The following is a 23,285-nucleotide window of genomic DNA, read 5'->3' as shown; positions in this document are numbered from 1 at the left end:
TAACTTTGTCATTAAGCTAAAAGAAAAATAAAATCCACAAAATGACTTTAAGCTAAAAGTAAACTAAAACGCTGAAAACTTAGTAAAATAACAGATCCAAAAGCAAAACTAAAAATAAATATTGAAATATTTTCCCTACAGAAACTATTGTATACAAGGGTTTTGATTTAAATAGTTTTAGAAGCCTACTAGAGCTTGGAGTGATTGATACCCACTTTGTCTTTAACAAAAAGTTGTATAAACAGGTTGATGATATGGCAATGGTGTCACCACTGGGTCCTACATTCGCCAATATATTTATGTGCCACCAAGAAGAACTGTTTCTTAGACAATGTCCAGAGTTATTTCGGCCTATATTTTATAGAAGATTCGTAGATGACACGTTTTTATTGTTTGAAGAAAAATCCCATGCTGATATGTTTTTAGAGTTTGTCAACACTTTCCATCAAAATATTAGGTTTACAATGGAAGTGGAATCAAATAATCGTCTACCTTTCTTGGACATAAATATTTCACGTTTTAATGGGAGATTTCTCACAGGTATTTTAGAAATTACGTCGATCTACCAGACGCTTACTGAAAGTCCGCATCGATTCCCATAGTGTTAGTTATCGCACTGGCTGTATTTTAAAATCAAAAGAATTTTCGGCCATAAGGAACCATGCAAATTCATGTAAAACTGACGTTATGTATAATAATTTCAAAATACTCTGTCAACCGGCTGATTGTCTTTCGCTCCTTCTTTTAGAATCTCTTTACATCAAGAAACTGTCTCCTACCTTAAACAACCAAACTACCGCCACACCATTACATATTGCCTAACTGCTTGTTACTCACATTCTCTCTCTCTCTCTCCCCTTGTTTTTGATTCATCTAACATCGCCCTTTGATTATGCTATTTTCCATCAGTTAACAACCAAACCTTTTAACAGTAAGTCTGGCAGAACGCTGTGTTTATTTTTTCAATATTTACTTTTAGTTTTGCTTTTGGATCTGTTATTTTACTAAGTTATTCAGTGTTTTAATTTACTTTTAGCTTAAAGTCATTTTGTAGTTTGTATTTTTCTTTTAGCTTAATGAAAAACTATATTTCTTATAATTATTAGGCTATTTTAGCATACTTTTTAATATTGTAAAAATTAATTCTGTTTGTAGCCCTGAAGATGGGAAAGGATTCCCGAAACGTAGGTGTAAAGAAAAAGAAGAAATTATTTCCAGTCTTCTCGCTGTCCTTTACATCATTAAACTTAACTTAAGCTCACTAGGAGCGAAAATCTTGCAATATATACATATACATATGTGTGTGTGTGTGTATAATTACACATACACACACACACACATATATATATATATATATACATATATATGCAAATAATACTTAATAACTTGATTGCAAGACTGACCTACAAGTTTTGAGAGGTTCATGTCCCTCAAGACCCTCATAACAATAGTTGATTCCGAGTCCTTCGGATTAGCTCGCTTGGCTGCTCCTAATGTGCGAAGGACCGACAGGATGTTGCGTAGTCCAAAATCGTAGTGTACCTTGAGGAATATAAGAGTTACGTATTTATATGTCCGTTACCAGTGCAACCGAGTGAAATGATCTCTCGTGTATTTTTCAAGATTGATAACAGCAGTAAAATATGATAGATATTGTAATTAGTGTTATTTCATCATCCGTAGACATTACAGCAAACAGTTCATTTGGTTTTAAATTGTATAATCAGGATGCTGTAACATGACACCACATACTGCTGAAGAGTCAGCGTCATGTAGGATCAAGGTGAGAGAAATTGTCTTTCATATTTTCTCTACTGATATTTTCAAGGAGTAAAATAACATCAGTAAAATAGAATATATACTGTCATTCAAGTTGTCTGTCTTACTTAGATATTATAACTAACAGTTCATTGACATCTAAACTGAGTAATTCCGGAAGCGTATTATGCCAACTACTGTTTAGGAATCAGTGTCAGGTGGAACAGGGCATGTAATGGATTCTTATAGTATTAAAACAATAATCTAAATTATTTACCTGTTTTGTGAGTTGTTCCTCGCACAACTTGTAAAGCGTGAAGAACTTGCGAGCTAGCGTGATGTTTTCCAGGAAGCCACAAGAGGCGAGTTTGACTCGAATGATGATCTGTCTGTCTGGAACCATCATGGCGACGTTCCGGAACTGGATCTTCAAATTTTCGGGGAGTTCTTGACGGCCGTGGTAGCCCAGGTTCTGTCGTGGGTGTCATCCGGCGACGGCAGAAGAACGAAGTAATTCCAGGGGTAGTTAAAGAAGTAGTTCCAGTAGTGGTTCCAGAGGTAGTTCCAGTAGTGGTTCCAGATGCAGTTCCAGTAGTATTTCCAGATGCAGTTCCAGAAGCAATTCCAGTAGTAGTTCCAGAAGCAGTTCCAGAATATTGCAGAGTTGGCGAGGAACAAAACGTCCAGGCGGCGTCCATTTGAGATGTATAATTCATACACATACACACACGGGTAGTAGAGGATTCGTGAGAGCAAAGAGGGTGGAAAAGGAGTGAGTATTTACACTGAGGACAGTATTCTATGAAGTTGTGTGCAAATAACAATGTATCTCTTCTGCTCATCTCTTTTTCGTTCAAGAGCAAGCTGCATCGGTTGGATCTGCTCACTTATCACGTTGTTTTCTTAATCATCAAAGGAAGAATCCAATTTACATCAAAACCAAGTAAAAAGGACAGTTTGAAACTTGTAAGCTTTTAAAACTATGGCTTAATGAAATCGACATTAAATTTGGAGATGCAGCTTCCTTACAAGACGCCAAGAATAGAGAAATATCCATAAAATGCAATTCTACCAAAAAATTTGAGAAAAATGGAAAATTCAACGCCATGTGTGTGTGAGGAGAGGATAGACAAAACCTGTGACATCTGAAACTACAGAGAAAAACAGTGACTAAATATACACTTATATTCAAGATCAGTATTTGCTAAAATCTACGGATTTTGTACAAAGGGTCAAGATCTACGCAGCAGTTTGTATTATTTACAGTTTTGTTTCTCCAATAATAAATAGAATATTTACAAAAGTATATGGCAATAATATAGATTATGTACAAGCTAAATGTATAATCCTAGGTGCTATACGAACTTCAACCAATCACTTTAAAATATATAAACACTGTACATAGCATAGCACTGATACTAGCTTCCCAATTCAGTGACCACCATGTTTTTGGCCATGCTGGAAAGTTAGTTTCCGTTGGTCATTTCAACATTTTTCAAAGTGTGAGAAAAATGTACCTTCAATCATGACATAGAAGCATCCACATACTCTGTCTTTTTTTAATGCACGCATGCACACAAGTATATATATAAATAAACACATTATATACACGTATATATAATATATATATATGTATATATATATATATATGTATACATAAATATATATATACATATATATATACATATATATATACATATATATACATATATATATGTGTGTGTGTGCTAAATATCTGAAATGTCCCATTATTTAGAATGCCAGTTGAATCTTTCAAGACAGTCTGTTTGGATTAAATTTTCCTGGTCATTAGTAAAGTATTTGCAAAATCCCTGTTCAGTTTATGTATAAAGTTATTTTTCATTCCATCCACTTTTTAATCACATCGTTTACATGCACATGTTGATTTTATTTAGTAGCTGACCTCTATTTAAATGTTGTCTAAATTGAACGTTTTATACCTGTTTATCAGTGTTTAGGTCATGCTTGCAGTATTTAGCAAAACAACTTTACATCAGTGTTGTAATAACAAATATTTTTTTAATAATCAGTCAGGTCAGTGTAGTAATAAAAAATTTTTATATATTTTTTTCTTTTTCATAACCTGTATGACAAGATTACTTATCAGTTTTCTATTAGTACTTACAAGAATGTAAGCAAAATAAATGAGCAAAAACAGTAGCACATCACTGCATTTGTTATATATTTGTTCAATGATGCTACTGTACCTCAGGTAGCATAATTTCAACCCAATAATTCAGGTACTGTATGAGACTAAATCAACCTTCTAAAATCATATTTACAAAACTGTTTCAAGTTGTTTCTGTTTACTTTTGACCTTTTTACACGATAGTTTAAAGAACATACGTAGTTTTACATATTCAGTCGTCTCCTATTTAGCTTTAGTCAATAGTATTTAGATTTTATTTCAGGAAATCCTGCTGTAATTTAGAATCCTATTGTGATTGAGGATCAAATTGTGGTTTATGGTCCTACTGTGATTTAGGATCTAGAAGATTAAATGGTAAGTGGCATGTTTTCGAAATAGCCATCATTTCTATCAAACTATGTTACAGATTACTTTAGAACTGCATATCCAGATTAGTTTTTCTATGTTACTGTTTATACCTAGGAACGTATTTCATGATTTTAGCTTCAAAATTATCAGGACTAATCAAAGAAATAATCCACAATATTGTAGTGTTCTGTGTAAAAGATATACAGGTAATTCTAAAAGAATTTCTAGTTTCTATTATTCTTTAGAATATTGTGGAGTTAGTTCTTCAATAATCATTTAATGGTTATTATTTTTATGACTACAGGTGCTACTTAACTCTTCCTGAAGTTTCTTTATCTGATTACTGCTATGAACAGCTTTATTTAATCAAAGCATATTTATATTTGCATTTATTTAATGAATTTATTGAGACTGTACGTCATTGTTCTCTTCATATAGTTCATGATAGTAACATCTAAATCTCCGAGAAAAGGAACAAGATTTTGCACAGGGACCTGACACACCGAAACAGCAAACTGTCCACCAAAATATTTCTCACTCGGTTCCTTTCACATAAAAATCATATATATATAAAAGATAAGGAAGAGATGATAATCTGTAAAGAGCGAAAGTGATTATTTACAGAAATTACAGCTTCAAAGACAAGTTGTTGTGAATGAAAGTTCACCCACTCCAAAAAGAAGCTTTCTGATCACGAAGAGATGGAAGAGGCGTAAAAAAATAGTTTCATTGTGTACACTGGGTGATATAAATATACAACAGTGAAGGGAACGTTTAATAGTTCCACTGAATGGGGATAATGTTACCTGCTTATATGGATCGAAGAATTTTCCCTGTTAAGTACATAAGATGACTGAGTAAGACCGTGAGCAGGTCAAGATAAAGATTTTCAAAGATGTGTCACAATACATATCAGTACTGGTTTCATTCTGACTGAAAACTACTACCGCGGCCTGGTTCCAGAATATTTACCGTTATTTATTCATGTTTTTGTTCATATTTATATCTACTTTATGTTAGGATATTTACCATCTTTTGTTTATGTTTTTAACCTCATCCAAAGCCACCCACCCCCCACCCCCACCCCCAGGAGCTGGTACTAAATACTACGACCATTTTGCACGCAAACTGGTAGTTACGGAACCTAAGGGGCGCGGTGGTAGTCTTCAGTTTTACCATGGTTTCTATTGAATCATCCTTCTATAAGACATTTCAATACACGGATCAGTAAAATACAGAAGCAGTTATATATACACGAGGTGGGGGATGCACATTCGCATTCATAAAAGAATTGTTACAGAGGTTTCATTACGAGTAAGAGGTGAGTTACAGAAAACAGAACCTATGAAGCCGAGATATGTGAGAGAAAACTGTGACAAGAGAGAGAGACAGGGTAAGAAGGGGGGCCAACGGAATATTTCGGAGAGAAACTGAAGGACAATAATGCAATGTTACCTGTCCCTTGACGGTGCCAATGTTCTGTCGAAATACGTCAAAAAGGAATTGACTATATTAGAATCGAAAACCAAACTTACTTCTCGTTCTTATTTTGCTGTAAGGGAAGATTATATTGAGGTTATTGAAGCATGCTGGCTATTTCTAAATTAAAGAAAAAACAAATTTTTTTCTGTGCAATGCTCTAGTCTATCAGGGAAAAGAAAGAAATTCCTGAATACAGAATGAGTACAGAAATGAGTGTCTCGAATATGAAGAAAATTTACAATAAACTCATAAACTATTTCTCTATAAATCATAACAGACGCTCATGCTTTGCAACTTAATGTACAAACGGGCACAAAGTCTTGTGGATGTTTATAATTTTGCATTGATGTTTACCATAAATAAAAATAAATCATTTAGAAAAAAATAATTTCAGCTAACAAAGAATGTTGAAGAACATAAACAACAGTCAAGAACACATCTGTACAGAAAGAAAATCTTGTTTGCGAAATAAATATAAGATTTTTAAAAACCATTCAAGAACTTTTCCCCTTATGACCTACATTCTCGATTTGTCAGTAACGAAAGTTATACAGTGGTAATTCTGATGGCTTTCTTATGATAAATATGGATGAAGAACGTTCAACAACTGTTGAAGCACTCCATGCTCAATTTGTATTACTAATACTCATAAATAGGTTTACCATTATAATGTTTATAATAACTGAAGTACTGGGGAGATGGAAATCTACCACAAGTGCAATGGAACTCAACACGAGCTATATTGAAAATACACACTACTAACATTTTTAATCTCATTTATATCTACTTAATCAGATGTGCATTTTCAATCTATCTAATGTCTATAGTGTCGAAAGAAAGTGCACCATCTGTTTCAACGGTATTGTCAATGGCCAGCAACCCACGTTTACGAAGAACGTAAAGAGAAATATGGAGGGTAGTCATTTTAATCTTGCTGCATAGAACCTGAAAATGGTTGATGTGCAGCTCGGTTGGGGCCAGGAGCTTTGGGTTATCTCAGATCCTCTTGTCACTCATTCCCCCTCAAGTTTATTGCTTGAATCATTATTTATTATCGGTGAGGTTATACTAAGCAATAATAATAATAATAATAATAATAATAATAATAATAATAATAATAATAATAATAATAATAATAATAATAAAATAATAATAATAATAATAATAATAATAATAATAATAATAATAATAATAATAATAATAATAATACAAAGAAACTCATAATCACATGAGTCAATAAAATGGGAAAGTAAATCCATAGTAGTATGCTTGTTTGATTTTGTTTTTAAAATATGCACAGCAGAAAGCCACCTCTGATACTGCCGCTGCCTCATCCTCTTTCGTCAGCTAAGGTGTCCCTTGTTGCAGACGCCCAAGCTGCAATGAACAACCGACCAAGTGATTCAAGAGCCGAACCTCCGCTTAGGTGATGCGATTAGCTGGTTTGCCGTCAGACAATGAAAGGATAACATGAAGAGCCAACCACCCATCATCAAACTACCTTATCCTATTTGTAAACATAAGTCAAAAACAAAGTTTTTTTGTAGTCAAGTTTTTGTAATTCTAGCCAGTTTGACAAGGAGAACCGCGCAGGTCATCGAAAGCTTTCTGCTGTGTATATTTTAAAAACAAAATCAAACAAACATACTACTGTAGATTTATTTTTCCAATAATAATAATAATGTGGCGGACTACATAAACAGACTTTTTGTATTTTCTTGGATAAATGATGTTTGATTTCTTGAAAAGAACAATAAGGGTGGAAGGCTTAGGTTTCACATTATGTGAAAGTAATAATAATTATTATTGTTATTATTATTATTAAATTTCTTTAACTACCAGTACGTTGTTAATTAAGAAAAATACAGTTAGACTCATGCAACTAAAAAGTAAGTGGTCGTTCTGAGGGTAGAATTTTGGGCAGTAATTCAAATTTGCAAAGGCTGAAACATCAATTCAGCTCCACCCTTTTCGTTCTACGTTGCTGTAAGGAAACTGGACTTGTTACTTATCACCTACAAAAAAAGTCTAGGCTAACATCAAATAAAAATAGAGACTAGCATCCTCACCTAAAAATGTCTAGACTAACATCATCCCCTAATAATGGCTAGACTAACATCATCACCCAAAGAAATCTAGACTAACATCATCACCTACAGAAATCTAGACTAACATCATCACCTACCGAAAAATACGCTCTTTCAGACAGTTCCAACAACCCTTAAAAAAATGCGTAAAGAAAAAACACGAGAAACCCAAATCGTTGACAAATTACCATGGTGAGGAAGATTCCGAACTCGGTGTTCATGTTGACGACGTCGCCGTCGGTAAAGTTGAAGGTCTTCCTACGTTCCTTCTTGCAGTGGTGTACGACGGCGATCTGCTGAGCCGCCACCGACAGCACCGGAAGCTCGATCCGGTTGAACTCGTCGAAGCAACCCCATGATCCTGACTGAGCAAGGCCTGAAATTAAAAAAATAATTATATATATATATATATATATATATATATATATATATATACATATATATATATATATATATATATATATATATATATATATATATATATATATATACACACACACACATACATATATGTTTGTGTGTGTGCGCGTGCGTGCGTGTGTTTGTTTAATGTTATCTAAGATTTATATATATATATATATATATATATATATATATATATATATATATTATAAAATTTATATCTATACACTATATACAGTACATATATATATATATATATATATATATATATATATATATATATATATATATATATATATATATGCAGCGAGAGAGAGAGAGAGAGAGAGAGAGAGAGAGAGAGAGAGAGAGAGAGAGAAATACGATTTACATAATTATTCTAGACCCCATGGCTTACTATTCTTTGAGACTGTCACTGTCACTCATGCATTTTTATTTCTAAAATAAAAGGCAATATTTTCCTTCTCTTCAGAATAAACGATAAATATAGAATAACAAAAAACAAATTCAAATTCATAACGACGGTGATCATCACCTTTGAAGATCCTCCCGAGCCCCCTGTAATCCATCTGGTCGGAGCAGTTGAAGACAACGACATATTTCCCGAGGGTCTTCCCCATGTCCTTCGTCGTCTCCGTTTTCCCCGTTCCTGCAGGACCCGTGGGGCAAGCCCCCATGCTCATGGCTAGGGCCTGCGCAAGCGTAATGTAACACCTAGGTAGATAAAGGCAATTCAATTATTATTGGTTATTTCAGGAAATTGCTGGAAAGAGAACTTCAGTATTTCTGGTTGAAGAGGTTGATGAAGTATTCGTTATTATGGGGAATTGTTGAAATGAGACTGATAAATTGTTGGCTATTATAAGAAAATATTTAAAAGAGGGATTGATGAATTGTTGGTTCTTGCAGGAAATTGTTAAAAAGAGAGATTTATAAATTATGTGGAGTAAAACAGCGTGACAGCAACACTGGCTGTCAATGAGAAAGGATGAGGAATGGAATGGAATATAGATTTTAGGCCAAATGCCAAGCGCTGGGACCAATGAAGGCATTCAGCGCTGAAATGGAAATTAGGAGTGGAAAGGTTTCAAAGGTGTAACAGGAGGAAAACCTTGCAGTTGCACTATCAAACATGCAGAGTGGTTGGATAGCAAGATGGAAGAAAGAAATTATGAATGGATAATGATTTTCTCACTGCAATATTTAACTGATTCAGCTGAAGCTTTTATGAAAAAAAGTGAACATGAAAGAAGATTATTCCTTATTACATTTCTTCACAGAAAAGTTAAAATTACTCTATTTATTCTATAATTACATATTTCCTTATGTCTATAACTGTTAGGTAGTCTATTCAAGTCATGTTTATATGTCAGTGGATAGTCCTGAATTTAAACTAATCATAAATGTTTTTCCTGTCAAAAGATTAAACATGTTGCTAATAATTGGATGACACAGTCAATTTCATTCTCTTTTCCTTTAACAATAAATTATTAGTCTGTGATCTTTCTTTATGTGAAGTCATAGTCTAATCCATGCTTGCCTGTGAAAGATTAGAGGACCAGAGTTTCAAATTTCTGTAACTTTTCTGTTTGTACCTTTAAGACCAAACACACGTTTACCTGTCAGTAAGCGGGGTGATCACCAGACGCTCCGTGCAGCCCACAAATTCATTCTGATACTGGAAGGTGACGTCAGTGAGGACGATGTTTGTCTTGTCGATGTCTTCCCTGAAGTAAATTCTGATCTGACGAAGCCAGTCAAAGTCCATCGCAGACCGAACGTTGTTACGACACTGAAAGAAGTGAAAAAGGAAACATTTATAGTAGTAGATATAAAAAATGATATGGCTTTTATTGTTTGGTATTTTTATAGCATCCTCTGTACCCTTGCAAGACGGGCGTCAATTTCCCACATGGGTATTAAGCTGAAACTTTACATGCTATTTGGCATTTTTATATCATAATGGCAATGTTATGTTTGGATGGTAAACTCAAGCCCAATTCAACGTATTCACCAGGAATCAATTTTCCGCTAGGTATTATTAAGCTGGAACCTTACATATCTCCAATTATATAGAAAAGTGCCAATTTCATATTTGGATGCCAAACTAAACCGCAGTTCAAAGTACTCACCAGGCTATCAAAAATGTCCCTCTGATGGATATGAATGGTGATGAGGGTCTCGTATTTCGTGCGCTGAACAGGCTCTAGATCCCTTGTCGTTTGGTTGATGAGTAAATTCAGCAGATCCAGGAATCGGTTATTCATGTCGGGCATCACTCTTCTGTCTGCTCTGGCTTGTTGGAGAGCCATTTCTGAATCACGGGTCCAGATCATTTGCAGTCCTAAGATACCCACCTTTACGAAACAGGAAAAACTTATTAAAGGTCTTGGAAGAAGAAGAAGAAGAAGAAGAAGAAGAAGAAGATAAGAAGAAGAAGAAGAAGAAGAAGAAGAAGAAAAGGAGACTAACAAAATCTTCAATAACATCTATCTAAACGTCACTGACAGCAGCTCAGGTAGTTTGGTCAGCAAGAAAACAGTCTTATAATGCAATAGTGTCCAGGTTTGCCAAAATCCGGCAATTTTCCCATTTCCCTTTATCAATATGAATCAAACAAAGTCTCACCTGTGCAGGAAACTGTTCTAAGAAGCGAAGAACATTCAGGTCAGGATCCTGGATGACGTGATGTGCTTGTCTTATGATGCCGTGGACAGACTGCTGGCACATGAGCAACAGCTTGTTCAGCCAGACCTCGACGCTGCCTTCAGCTCTCGTTGGCTTCTCGAGCTGATGATAAAGAGAAATGACAAGCTTAATCACTCGCTCAAGCCATTTTTTTATAAATGGCTTGAATATAAACTGAACAGATAATCTTCCACAGACCTCGACATTTCCAGAATCTGACCAGGAATTCAGTGTGATGACTTGTCTATCCTAGATGTTCTTGCTACGGCAGTTCTCCTTACCTGCACAATTTCTCCCTCAGATGAAGAGATGGCCGTAATGCGGTCGTAATCCTGTTCGTGGAAACGCACATTCTTCGTGTTGTCAAAGATGGACATCAGATGTGCTTGGATTGTGTGAGAATCTGAGGCCTGCCCCAGGATTTCAAGCAGAGCTGGATCGGACACGAAGAAGAAACGCGGGAACATCAACCGCTTCTTCTCCAAGTATCTAATAAGAAAGGGCAAGAAAATGCTTACATTTGCCATAAAAAGCATTCTTGAAATGAGATGCAGAAATTTGCTGTAAATTTTTCAATAGTGTTCATAAAACAATGGTAGTTCTATATTATGATGTCATATACTACTAATTTGTAAGTTGACTGGTGCGCTGAGATATTTCATAAGTTTCGTAGCGAAAATGTTATTGTAAAACAAAATCTTTGACTTCTTTCTCTTGTAAAGGAAATAGTGTAGTTAGTCCAGTGATACAACACCAAAGGAAAGAAGAAAAACGAAAAAAGGTTTATCATGTCACAGAAGGGAATGAAGATATCACAGGACACCAATACTGCTAACTCACAAATGATTCATGTACAGTATAACTGTTGAATACTGACCTAAGCTCAAAAGAAAATAAATCATCAATTTGAAAAACAAATCATAAAAGCCAAACATTTTCCAAAATCATAAGAATAAAAAATTAAATGAAAATTTTTTTTCAACATACCCAGTGAGACTTTTCTGACAGACTTCCAGCTGATCTTGTAAGTAAGGTAATAACTGCTTGAGCATATCGTCTCCAACACAGCAAGTCACAACATTTGGGTTATCGTGGGCTCTTGCCATTATTTTCTGCCAGTTTTTGTCTATGACGTAGAACCTGAAAACAAAATTACATTTCAAAAGTCAATGGCAAAACTAATTTGTTAATTATAAAATTGTGCCAAGTAACTTTACAAAGTTAATCGCAATTTTCTAAGGCAACAATATGTTATAGGATAGAGAGGACCGGGGAAAGTGAACAACATTAAGAGGAACATTACCTCTTTGCCTCCTTTGGAAGTTGCTTGGCGATGTCACCTCCAACGAACACAGCTTCCAGATAAACCCAAAGATTCTGGACGAAGAGCCACCGTTCTAGAATTTCGTTGGTGTTGGAAAGATCACTGACCCATTTCTGGATTTGTTTGCGGAACGGAGCATTGTATCTGCAAGAACATTTGTTCATAATATAAGGGCTTTCGTGCAGCTAAGAAATACTGAGCGTTTGTTCATAACAAAAAATCTTCATGCAGCATAGAAGCTTATCAAATAAATTTAAGTATGTAGGAACAAAATGAGAGAGAGATCGCTATATATCCTAGGAGTTATCCTTATTAATTTGGTCCTCTACTTAAGTATAAAGAAAGACTACAACTTATCTTGAAGTAACAGCTCTACCTACATGTTTTCAGACACCTTTTCACAGACACTTTTTATCACACTTTGAAGACTGCAGAGTCCCCAAGTAAAATCTTAACTAAGTCAATATACAGTACCTGTTTGAAAGGAGTGAACCCAAAACCATCAGTGAGTCTTCCAGCTGTGCAATGACTTCTGCAGTGGTATCTCCTCTAAGAAGCAATTCCCCTCTGTTCTTGAAGGTGGAGAAGGTCAAGTCGTGACTAGCCCATTCATTCGTTACGATTCGTAGCTTTGCCTCAATATCTTTTTCTTTGACAGCTGATATGCAGATATCCTGTAATCATGAAACAGTTTAAAGTGTATAACAGAACTTTTCTCGTAACACCACCAACTTCTCTGCGCATCAACCCACTTGTCTTTGTAGTAAGCTAAGAATGCACTCTTCTTGATGGCCTAGTAACATTCCCTTAGTTGATTAAGTTTCAGATAGGCAATATTCACACTCTATGTAGCATGTAATTACAGTAAAGCTTCATATTTCAAAACTAACATAAGCGTAAATCAACAATCTAGGCTAAATAATAAGAATGGCATTAATTCTAGACCTACATCCGAAGTGCCCTACCTCTATGTCCTCCTTGTACTGGAGCAGAGGAGTGTCCATGATATTTTTCAGACAGAAGTTCGGACTGTCTACCTCCAAAGGACGGTTGATGACTTCGGCTATTCGCTGCCAATGTCTGGGTTTCATGGCTTTATTAGACATGAGCTCCAGCAAGGGACACATGTCGTTGAAATCATCAATGGTCTTCTTGAGGGTGTTGAACGCTGGCCACTCCTTCAGACCCTTGGGGAGTTTTCGACATCTGGAATGGGCGTTTTTTTAGTTTCTTTCTGGATTAGATTTCTAAATAAAGCAAGAAGATGGCGATGACACGGGATTAATTTCTTGAAAGATCAATGCATCTTTAGGAATAAAAGTTGAAAAAATAATCTTTTTAGATAACCAATGTGCTGATTATTTACAATTTGATTTTTTGTTGAGCCTATTTCTAATCCTAATAATAATCTATGTAATTTTTATTACGATTACAACTTACATATTATTCACGAGATATTTTTATATGGCTTATCAGATAGTTTAGCTAACTGCAGATTTTCTACAAGTACTTGTATTCTAGAATATCATTCACCATATTCTGCATATTTTGAGCTCAAACGCATTTTAGCTATAACTGTTAATGATATACAGGGTTGGTTATCAGTTAATTTTCATCCTATGTAAGAAAAGAACACAATCCTGCTTCTCAAAAACATGTTCTCCCTTAAGAACAAAAACTTACTGTAAACTGACTTTCTCAGTGATTATTTGACAATGAACGAATGACCAAAGACTGAAATCCGCTTCCCATTTCATTGGCTATTATAACCCTCCCTTTTTAAAAAAGGGCAGCCTATCCCTTGCTTTTTTGTGAAGCCCCACTTTTATTCATGCCTTTTAATTTCTGGCCCAAGGCACATTATGGCATTGGGTGGTGCGTCCAGCAAGGCCAAACGTTAAATGAAAGCTTGACACTGGACTTGGTACTACAGGATATTTCATAAAATGCTAAGTCTACAAATTTTCTTTAGGAAGAGATTATTGGTCTTCGTAAAAGATATTCATAAAATGCTAAGTGCAAAAGAGTCTATTTAGCAAGAGATTCATTGGATTTCAAAAAGGATATTTGAAGTAAGTATTCGGTTCATAAAATTATTCTATTTAGACGGATTCACTGGACTCGGTGTATAGGATATTCCGTAAATTACAAGCTTACAAAGAAATCTATTTAGAAAGAAATCCCTTGCACGATGAAGAGAACAATTATAACTGATACGAAATTCATTTCTACAGGAGATTCTATTTTAGAACGGATCAATTGAAATTTGCATAGATATTCCACATCTCGAAAATCTACAAAGGAGCCTATTCATAAACGAATCCCTTGCCATTGAATCATTACCACACGGACAGGAAATGAAACTGCACCTATTTTGGAATTCCATGAGTTCGTTGTTGATCTCCTCTATGTTGACTTCGCCCCACGGGATGTCATAGTACGACGCCACTCGATCGATAACATCATTGTAAAGCTTGTAGAGCTTCTGGAGTAAGTTAAGCTCTTTGCGTATCTGTCCCAGCTCCGGGAATTCGGAGCGCGGGAGTCGGAAGAGCTCCTCTCCAACGGAGTAGCTGGAGTGCTTCCTCCACAGAGTGTCAAACCGATTCTTTTTGAAAAGAAACAAGAAGACACAATTAACTTAGACTTAATTTCAATGAGAGAGAGAGAGAGAGAGAGAGAGAGAGAGAGAGAGAGAGAGAGAGAGAGAGAGAGAGAGAGAGAGAGATTCGTGTTCGTAAGTGTTTGTCTAAAAAACATTTTTGTATTTCTAGTTTGAACCACTGATTTGCAAAATGTCATTTCATACATAGATGCTGATCAATTAAATTTTTTCTCATTGCAACACTCCTTAGCGGTCAGTGCTTGATGCTTGTTTAAAATTATACTATTTTTTTCTGATTGGGGCCAATATTTTAAATCAAATAAAAAATTGATCATCAATTAGGAAGACATTACCTGTGAGATAATGAGTCTATCAGAAGCGTCCTGAGGTGCCAAACCAGGTACCATTGGCCCTTGCGTCCTATAATCGTGGACGAACTTGTTGCAGTCTTTCTTGAACTGGGCAACATTGTGGATAAGCTCATTCCTAATACAAAAAAGCAAAAGGTTAATTGACTTATTGCTCATCAAAAACATTACTGATATCAACAGCAAAGCTGCAGTCACAGATATACACCTATTCCTATCTTTCAGCATCCTGTTACCACGACTTGCAGTGAAAAGCACTAAACTTGTCGAAAGTTAATTCTTGTTCATTCATAATGCGTTAAGACCACGAAGGTATATGTATACATATACGTCCATGGACTCGTACATATTTGTGTGTGTATATGCTTCAAAATCACTGCAGATGCACGTGACTTCATTATATAAGCGAATACCACAGGTACTATATTATATTATATTATATTATGTTTATATTATATTATATATATATATATCTATATATATATATATTAATACAACATAATATAATATAAATATTTATATGATATATACTAATATATATATTATACATATATATATATATATATATATATATATATATATATATATATATATATATATATATATATATATGCATTAAGCTACAAATGTCCTTTAATATCCAATTTTCTCTACCTCGGAATTACGTAATATATTTTCATGTATGTTAGCCGAAAGGGAATAATTTAGTTGATAATAATTTCCTCTCGTGGATTCGAACCAGTGCACAGAGGGGAAATTACGACTTTGGAGCGCTGGTTCGAATCCACGAGAAGACGATATTATTATCAACTAAAAAAATTTCCATTCGGCTAACATACATGAAAATATATTACGTAATTCCGAGGTAGAGAAAATTGGATATTAAAGGACATTTGTAGCTTAATGCATATATATATATATATATATATATATATATATATATATATATATATGTATATATATATATATATACATATATAATATATATAATATATATATATATATATTATATATATATATATATATATATATATATATATATATATATATATATATAATATATATGAATTTATATTAATTCCGCGGTAGCGCGAACTGGATATTAATGGACATTTGAAGCTTAATGCATGTATTTAATCACGGTGGTGATATGATAAAAAATCATATATACATATATATATATTATATATATATATATATATATATATATATATATATATATATAATGTGTAAATATATAATATGCCTGCTCACATTCATCCAATAAAACGAGGTAATTCATCTCTGCTTTCATGAGCACCTACTCATTAATATACCGAGTGTATAGAAACTTACCTGAAGTAAGGTTGGACTCGAGACAACATGTTCTGTACCTCAACCGCTTGGCCAAGAACTTTAGTCCAGGTGGATCGGAGGCTGTCCACTCGTTCAGCCTCTTCCTGCGTCAGACCAAACTCGTACTTAACCAGTAGACCAAAGGATTCCTGGAGAGGTGTTAAATAAGTCACAATGGTGACAGTAAAAAACCATCCAACTATTGTAATGGCCTCAGAAGAGGATAATGAATTATCATCGAAAAAATGATGTAATTTCTTAACCGTGATTAGAATACTTGGAAGGGATGATTAAAACAAAGTGAGGTTGCCAGACCACGGAGTGCCGGATTTAAGAGGTCAGCCTCTACTAGATGAAATAAAATCAAGTAATGTAGTCATTGCATTCGTACTCAAGATCATCATGTAAATTTATAAGTCGTTGCTTGTCCACGGGACCTGTGAATACAGCACACAGCAAGTAAAAGCAATAAAACCACTAAAATAATGACCTAACCTACCTTTACCTAATCTAGCTTAACATTACCCAATCTCAAACTTACCGAATTGATGGCTTCAGCCTCTAACTCTAAAGAAAGCCATCCTAAAAATTACTTCCACACAAATGAGAGAGAGAGAGAGAGAAGAACCTGCTAAAAACTGGCGAAACCTGCATCATATCCAATTATAATAGCCTGCCATCTCACCTCTATCGGATCTATGGCATCGTCCATGTCTAGCTCCAGGTCCCTAGTCTTCCGAAGGATATCAATGGCGCATTTGATGTCGTCCAGGTCCTTCAGGGGTCGTTCGAGACGACGGGAGAGTTCGTTGATCTGGGCGAAGAGCCGTTCCATCTCCTTCATGTGGGTGGTCTTCAGAGCCTCCCCGTACTTCTCCACCCAGAGTTTTGCCTCAGCGGCCAGAGCCTTCTTCAGGTTATCTGGAGGTGAAATAAGCAAGACTGAATTAGCTGATGTCTTTGAGGTGAAATTACCAGGACTGAAATGGGGTTAATGAGATGAAGGTGAAATAGGCTTAGTTGATGTCTTCGAGGTGAATTTAGGTGGACTGAAAAGGGGTTAGTGAATTGAAGGTAAGAAAGGCAGTACTGAATTTGTCAGTGGGCGTAACTTGTTCGAGTACCCAGTGTACTATTGACAATATGCTTTAATTTCTTTCTGATTTTTTTACCTGCAGTTCATATATATATATATATATATATATATATATATATATATATATATATTTATATTATATATATAATATATTATATATATATATATATATATATATATATATATATATATATATAGACATATATATATATATATATATATATATATATATATATATATATAATCTATATATATATTCTATATATACATATATATATATATATATATATATATATATATATATATATATATATATATATATATATATATATATATATGTGTGTGTGTGTGTGTGTGTGTGTGTGTGTGTGTGTGTGTGTATTGTCTTGTCTTGCCTTCATCTTTTGAAACAGAGCCTGTGCATTTCTTCATTTAGATAATAATGCAGTTAAATAGGACAAGCTGGTCAGAGACACTACAGCAACTGTTGTTATTTGAATCATCAGTTCACTTTGTATCTTTGTTAATGTAATTTTACTGTATCGTAAGTTTCTAAAAGGCTATCTTCAGCACTGTTTTCCAATCCTAATTAGATTCGTAGATGTATGTTGTTTCATACCAACAAAATACAGTTATTCAGTGCAAAGAGTGTCATATGCTAAAATGATTTCAAAGAAGTCAATATTCCTTTTACCAGTGCACCATAATTCCCGCTCATTTTGATTTTGCATATTCCACATGAAATTGTTTCAGTCAATTTGTAAATTGTATAAAGAAAATATTTAAATGAAATGTAATTCAAAAGTTTTAATTAATAAACATGTTAATCTTGTTTTATGAAGAAAAAAGAAAATATATGGAAACTTAAGTAACAAGTTTCAGTAAACATTCGAATAAGATTTAAGAAATAAATAATTTTGTTATGAAAAAATTTCAATAAATATGATACCTGGAACGAGAAGTTTTCAACAAACGTGTAAATTTTCATTTAGTTTACAATTATGTGTAAGTCTTACCAACGAAAAGTTTCACCAAGTACATATATGAATCTTACTGCAAAGTTTCACTGTGTATACAAATCCTACTTTGGAAAACTTTCATCATGTATATAAATCTTACTTAAGAAAAGTTTCACCACTTACATAAACTTTACTGAGGACGAGTTTCGTACCTGTATTAACCAAGAATGCCCCGACGCGGTATCGTCCCGGTTCAGCCCTTATCTTCTTGTCCAGCTCGACGTAACCCTTGAGGAGTTTATCGTAATCCTGAAGCGTTGGCCCGCTGCTGATAAACTCCTTGATCGCCGTTTCCTTATCGAGTCTCCAGAGGTGGTGGTATTTTTCCCAGGCACCAAAAGTGTTATGGATTTCCTGCAAACAAATTTTGGTCTTTCTACGAAATTTTGATAACGTGTGAGACTGGTGTACCCTGATGAGTACTGCAAGTTTTATAAGTTACCCTTTCTCGTGGCCGAGTGATTCATATCCATCAACCAGCATTGTACAAAGTCATTTTCGTTCGAGTACATTTTTTCCTCATGATTTACCTACGCAGAGCTAACCTGGGTAATGACCACTTCTTTAGCAACCTTTTGAGGTGATCTTTGAACATTTATGAGGTGTTGGCAGATGTTTTTCTCCAGGGGAAACTATGACTGCTAGATAGCTAAGAACCTCCCAAAATTTGCTAAAAAATTGAGCATCATTATGAAATTCAATGAACTAAATTTATACAGAAAATATGAAAATATAAAAAATAATGAAAATGATCAAGCAATTTGTTGGTAAAATAATTCGAGACCCAAAGTTCTTCAAAATAATAACTGTTCCATTCACTTACACCCCTGGTGGACTGGAAGGAATTGGGCATTTGGCTCATGACCTTCGACACGTCCTTGCTTTCGTACACATTCTTGTAGTAATTCTTCCTCATGGAGGGCACCTCCAGCACCTCCTCCCGGGTCTTCCAAGTCCTTCGTCGCTCGGAAGGACCCTCGGTATCATCCTGACTCTCGCCACCCTGTTCCATATAGAAGGATCTTTTATAAATACCAACGTTATCCTAAATACTAAAAGTATTCTCCTCCAATCTTCGAGTCATGAAATTGTAAACAAAATTATAAAATACGCAACAGACAGAGTCTAATATACTGTAATCGCTCCTCCCATCCGCCTTAACATATGGAAATAATAATAATAATAATAATAATAATAATAATAATAATAATAATAATAATAATAATAATAATAATAATAATAATAATATTCTTTATATCAACTCAGGGCCATACGCATGAAATATGAAAAGTGGAGACAACACAATACACACTTAAGATACACGATATAAAACAAAACGAAGCAGAAAGAAATACAATGTTATAAATGACTTTCATGTGGTGTCATAAGTTAAATGCAATCTTATACTGTATATGTAAAAAAAGAGTAGGCATGGAAATAAACTTCAAGAAGTGAGGAGGTTAGGAGGAAGATAGGGATGAATGAGGAGGAGAAAATGTCACAGTTGTAAACAAAAGAGACAATGACACGAAGTTGTTAACAGGAATTCAGGTTTATACGAACACCACCCTAACATGATGGAAGAGTTCCAGTAGTCTGGAACTTAAGAAACAATGGAATGAAAACTTCCTACGCAGTCTACGTGAATTGCATAATGAGGTTTAAAAGCGAGCCATAGCATGAGGAATGAATCATGAAACTCCATTCCTTTGCAGACACCTTATAAAATTCACTCATTTTGACTATTTGGTTAAACTATGTAGTCAAAGCTGACTACTATGAGATTCGGGGCCTCTGTAACACGGTTTTTTGGACTTTGCTCCTTATCAAAGCATCGGATGTAGCTGAAAGTTGACATATGTATATTTTACAACCACACACAAATTTTAGCAGCATTATCAATGACCTAAACCTGATGGTTTTAATTTTTATAGAGTGAAAATTATCCAGCCGATGCCATGGCCAATGATTACGAGCCAAGAGTTGAAAAACATTCATTACGTAAGCAAGGTAAACAACATTTGACGAAATGTTGCCCCGCCCATCCACCACAGAAACTCATTCACCTTATTCCATCGGCTCGGAAACCCATAGCAGTCAATAATGGCTAGCAGGATTTGGAATTTTCCCCGTTGTTGCAAAACTGCATTTGTCTTATGACTTGCAACTTTTTACAGTCAAGAGAAAGCCCGTGGCCATGACAAAGACTTTATGAATGGTGGAACGATACATAGATGTGGGTGGGGTATCTGTACTAGCATAGTAATACTACTGTAGTAATAGCAGTAATATACATGAATTAAACGTTTAGGCCAACTGCTGGGATCCTTGAGGATCATTTAGCACTTCTTGCAACTAATCGAGAAATGAGTTTTTATAGCCAGAAGTTAAATTTTCTAATCCAACAATGCCCATGATAGCCTTCAGTGTTATCCTGAATTACGAGGCCAAAGTGGGTGGAGCCTCATGAAGTCATCATTCTGACGATAATTATTGATGAAGGTTCAAAGCCAAAATGCGGTAACGGCTATTTTTTTTCTAGTAAATAGGTAGATAGCCAATAAATAAAAATTGCTTGACATTGGATATAGCAGTTATCAAATCAAGCTTGTCTACTATGTTTTTGAAAATTACCAACCATTCCCTACATCTTGTCAATCTGATTGTGACCTATAAAGTAGACTGTAATTTTTTAGGAAACTTATTTTGGAGTTAGTCTAATAATCGAAGTGTTTTTGTATTTATTAACATATTTAGTTGGTTTGTTCATTATGGCAATTATCAGTGGAGAGGTTTCAGAGTTCATAAAGATGTACTGCTTTGCTTGTATTTACATTTTTATGTCATTGTTCAGTCAACAAGATATATAATGATTTAATTGCATTAACAAGAAAAGAAATAATTTAACCAATTCGTGTCAAGTGCCAAATTAAGGAATGGGTTGACTTAAATTTAATACCTGTTAACGATTCTCGTTTTTCGAGCAGAAAGAAACTTTGAAATAGTTCAAGAACTATTCTAATCAAACTTTCATTATTTATTGCAAATGTATTATAAACATTTTGATCTCAACTATTAATCTTACCATGAAGCAGTTTAGAGCATAAAGACTTTACCAATATTGGCTTTCATCAAGTAAAAATATACCTTTACTGTTTCTACAAGAGATGTATTTGCGTATAGCTCCTCACCTCTTCTTTGCTGCATCGCACCCACTGGGAAACTCCCTTGGCTGTCGACAGTATGATTTTCGAAACTTTGTTGAGTGCCTCCTGGACGGCATCCAGGGTAGGAGTGACCTGGACCCCGGGAGACACAAGGGAGGCGTATAGTTCCATAAGGGGGACTCCAACCTCCTCTTCGTTCAGTTGGATACGGGGCTGCCTACTGGATTCGCCTATTGCAGGAGTCAAGGACATTGGAACGTATTTAGTTCTCGGAAGCAATTTAGGCAATGTTATAATGAATTCACAGCACCCGTGCATCTGGGGCCCAGCCCCATCAGTTACGACGCTCCTGATTGGCTTTTGATCTGCCTACCACAGGGCTGGAAAGTTGCAAACCTGACAGACGTCTTTCAAAAGTTATAACTTTCATTACACCTGAGTTTTACCTGAAATAAAAGTAGTGTTTCCCAATTTCCTCACTAGACATCGTCAAGCCAATGATTTAAGGATTTTAATGATATATGAAATATATGCTTTAATAAACTTGATGCTAAAATATGTAGTGAAATAAACATTAAATTTTAAGATAAAATATATTCTGGCATTCCTTACATGACATCGCAGTTCATTCGTCATTTATCATCTTGTATTTCATACAGTATCGTAGCTTAAATGTCATGGATGACAATGCTACCAAAAAATTATAGGTAGGGCTGTCAGTATGAAAATAACAGCCAAAAGATTACGAATATTAATCTCTCTCTCTTTCTCTCTCTCTTTCATCTTCGTGTAGTCATGTCCTCGTCACGAGACCAGTAGATGACATCATCATCGTATAATATATATAATAACGGGGCCTCCGTTATTATATATATTGGTAACACTTTCTCCTCCCTCTCTCTCTCTCTCTCTCTCTCTCTCCCCCAATACCTAATCGCTCTATCGAACGCCCATGAACGTTGACCTGACAACCCTACCTATAATTTTTTTTTTAGCATTGTCATCCATGACATTTAAGCTACAATACTGTATGAAACACAAGACGATAAATGATAAATGCACTGCGATGTCATGTAAGGAATGAAACAATATATTTTATCTTAAAATTTCATGTTTATTCCACTATAAATATTTTAGTATTAAGTTTACTGAAGCACTTAATTCATATACCATTGAAATCCTTAAATCATTGGATTAACGATGTTTAGTGGTGGAAATGGGAAACACTAATTTTCTTCAGGTAAAACTAAGTTGTAATGAAAGTTATAACTTTTGAAAGACGTCTGTCAGGAAAGGTGCGAGCGGAGATGTTCACTGTATGACGTCTCGAGAGAGACTGACGAGTTTGCAACTTTCCAGCCCTGTGACTGGCTGATCAACAGCCAATCAAGCACGTCGTAAAGAACGGGGCTGGGCACCAGATGCACGGCTGCTGT

At 34.9% G+C, this 23,285-nt stretch overlaps 1 protein-coding gene across 1 annotated transcript in view; it reads right to left on the bottom strand.

The window, feature by feature from the left end:
- LOC135202392 (dynein axonemal heavy chain 5-like) overlaps positions 1-23,285 on the bottom strand; it is an 81,464-nt gene that overhangs the window by 50,214 nt on the left and 7,965 nt on the right. Inside the window, exons 5-23 of the mRNA XM_064231772.1 lie at positions 21,874-22,079; positions 19,506-19,685; positions 18,835-19,036; positions 17,253-17,488; positions 16,568-16,716; positions 15,218-15,350; positions 14,629-14,867; positions 13,225-13,465; positions 12,734-12,933; positions 12,239-12,403; positions 11,923-12,075; positions 11,217-11,424; positions 10,876-11,037; positions 10,380-10,604; positions 9,867-10,039; positions 8,783-8,961; positions 8,034-8,221; positions 2,036-2,230; positions 1,404-1,542 (exon numbers count right to left, since the gene is read on the bottom strand). Of these exons, the coding sequence (XP_064087842.1) occupies positions 1,404-1,542; positions 2,036-2,230; positions 8,034-8,221; positions 8,783-8,961; positions 9,867-10,039; positions 10,380-10,604; positions 10,876-11,037; positions 11,217-11,424; positions 11,923-12,075; positions 12,239-12,403; positions 12,734-12,933; positions 13,225-13,465; positions 14,629-14,867; positions 15,218-15,350; positions 16,568-16,716; positions 17,253-17,488; positions 18,835-19,036; positions 19,506-19,685; positions 21,874-22,079 (3,573 nt within the window). The remainder of the gene's footprint in view (positions 1-1,403; positions 1,543-2,035; positions 2,231-8,033; positions 8,222-8,782; positions 8,962-9,866; positions 10,040-10,379; positions 10,605-10,875; positions 11,038-11,216; positions 11,425-11,922; positions 12,076-12,238; positions 12,404-12,733; positions 12,934-13,224; positions 13,466-14,628; positions 14,868-15,217; positions 15,351-16,567; positions 16,717-17,252; positions 17,489-18,834; positions 19,037-19,505; positions 19,686-21,873; positions 22,080-23,285) is intronic.

The sequence above is a fragment of the Macrobrachium nipponense genome, chromosome 30 (assembly GCF_015104395.2).
Source record: "Macrobrachium nipponense isolate FS-2020 chromosome 30, ASM1510439v2, whole genome shotgun sequence".
In the NCBI taxonomy this organism is placed as follows: Eukaryota; Metazoa; Arthropoda; class Malacostraca; order Decapoda; family Palaemonidae; genus Macrobrachium; species Macrobrachium nipponense.
The sequence above is the reverse complement of the archived record's forward strand: the minus strand, read 5'-3'. Positions and strand labels throughout refer to the sequence as shown.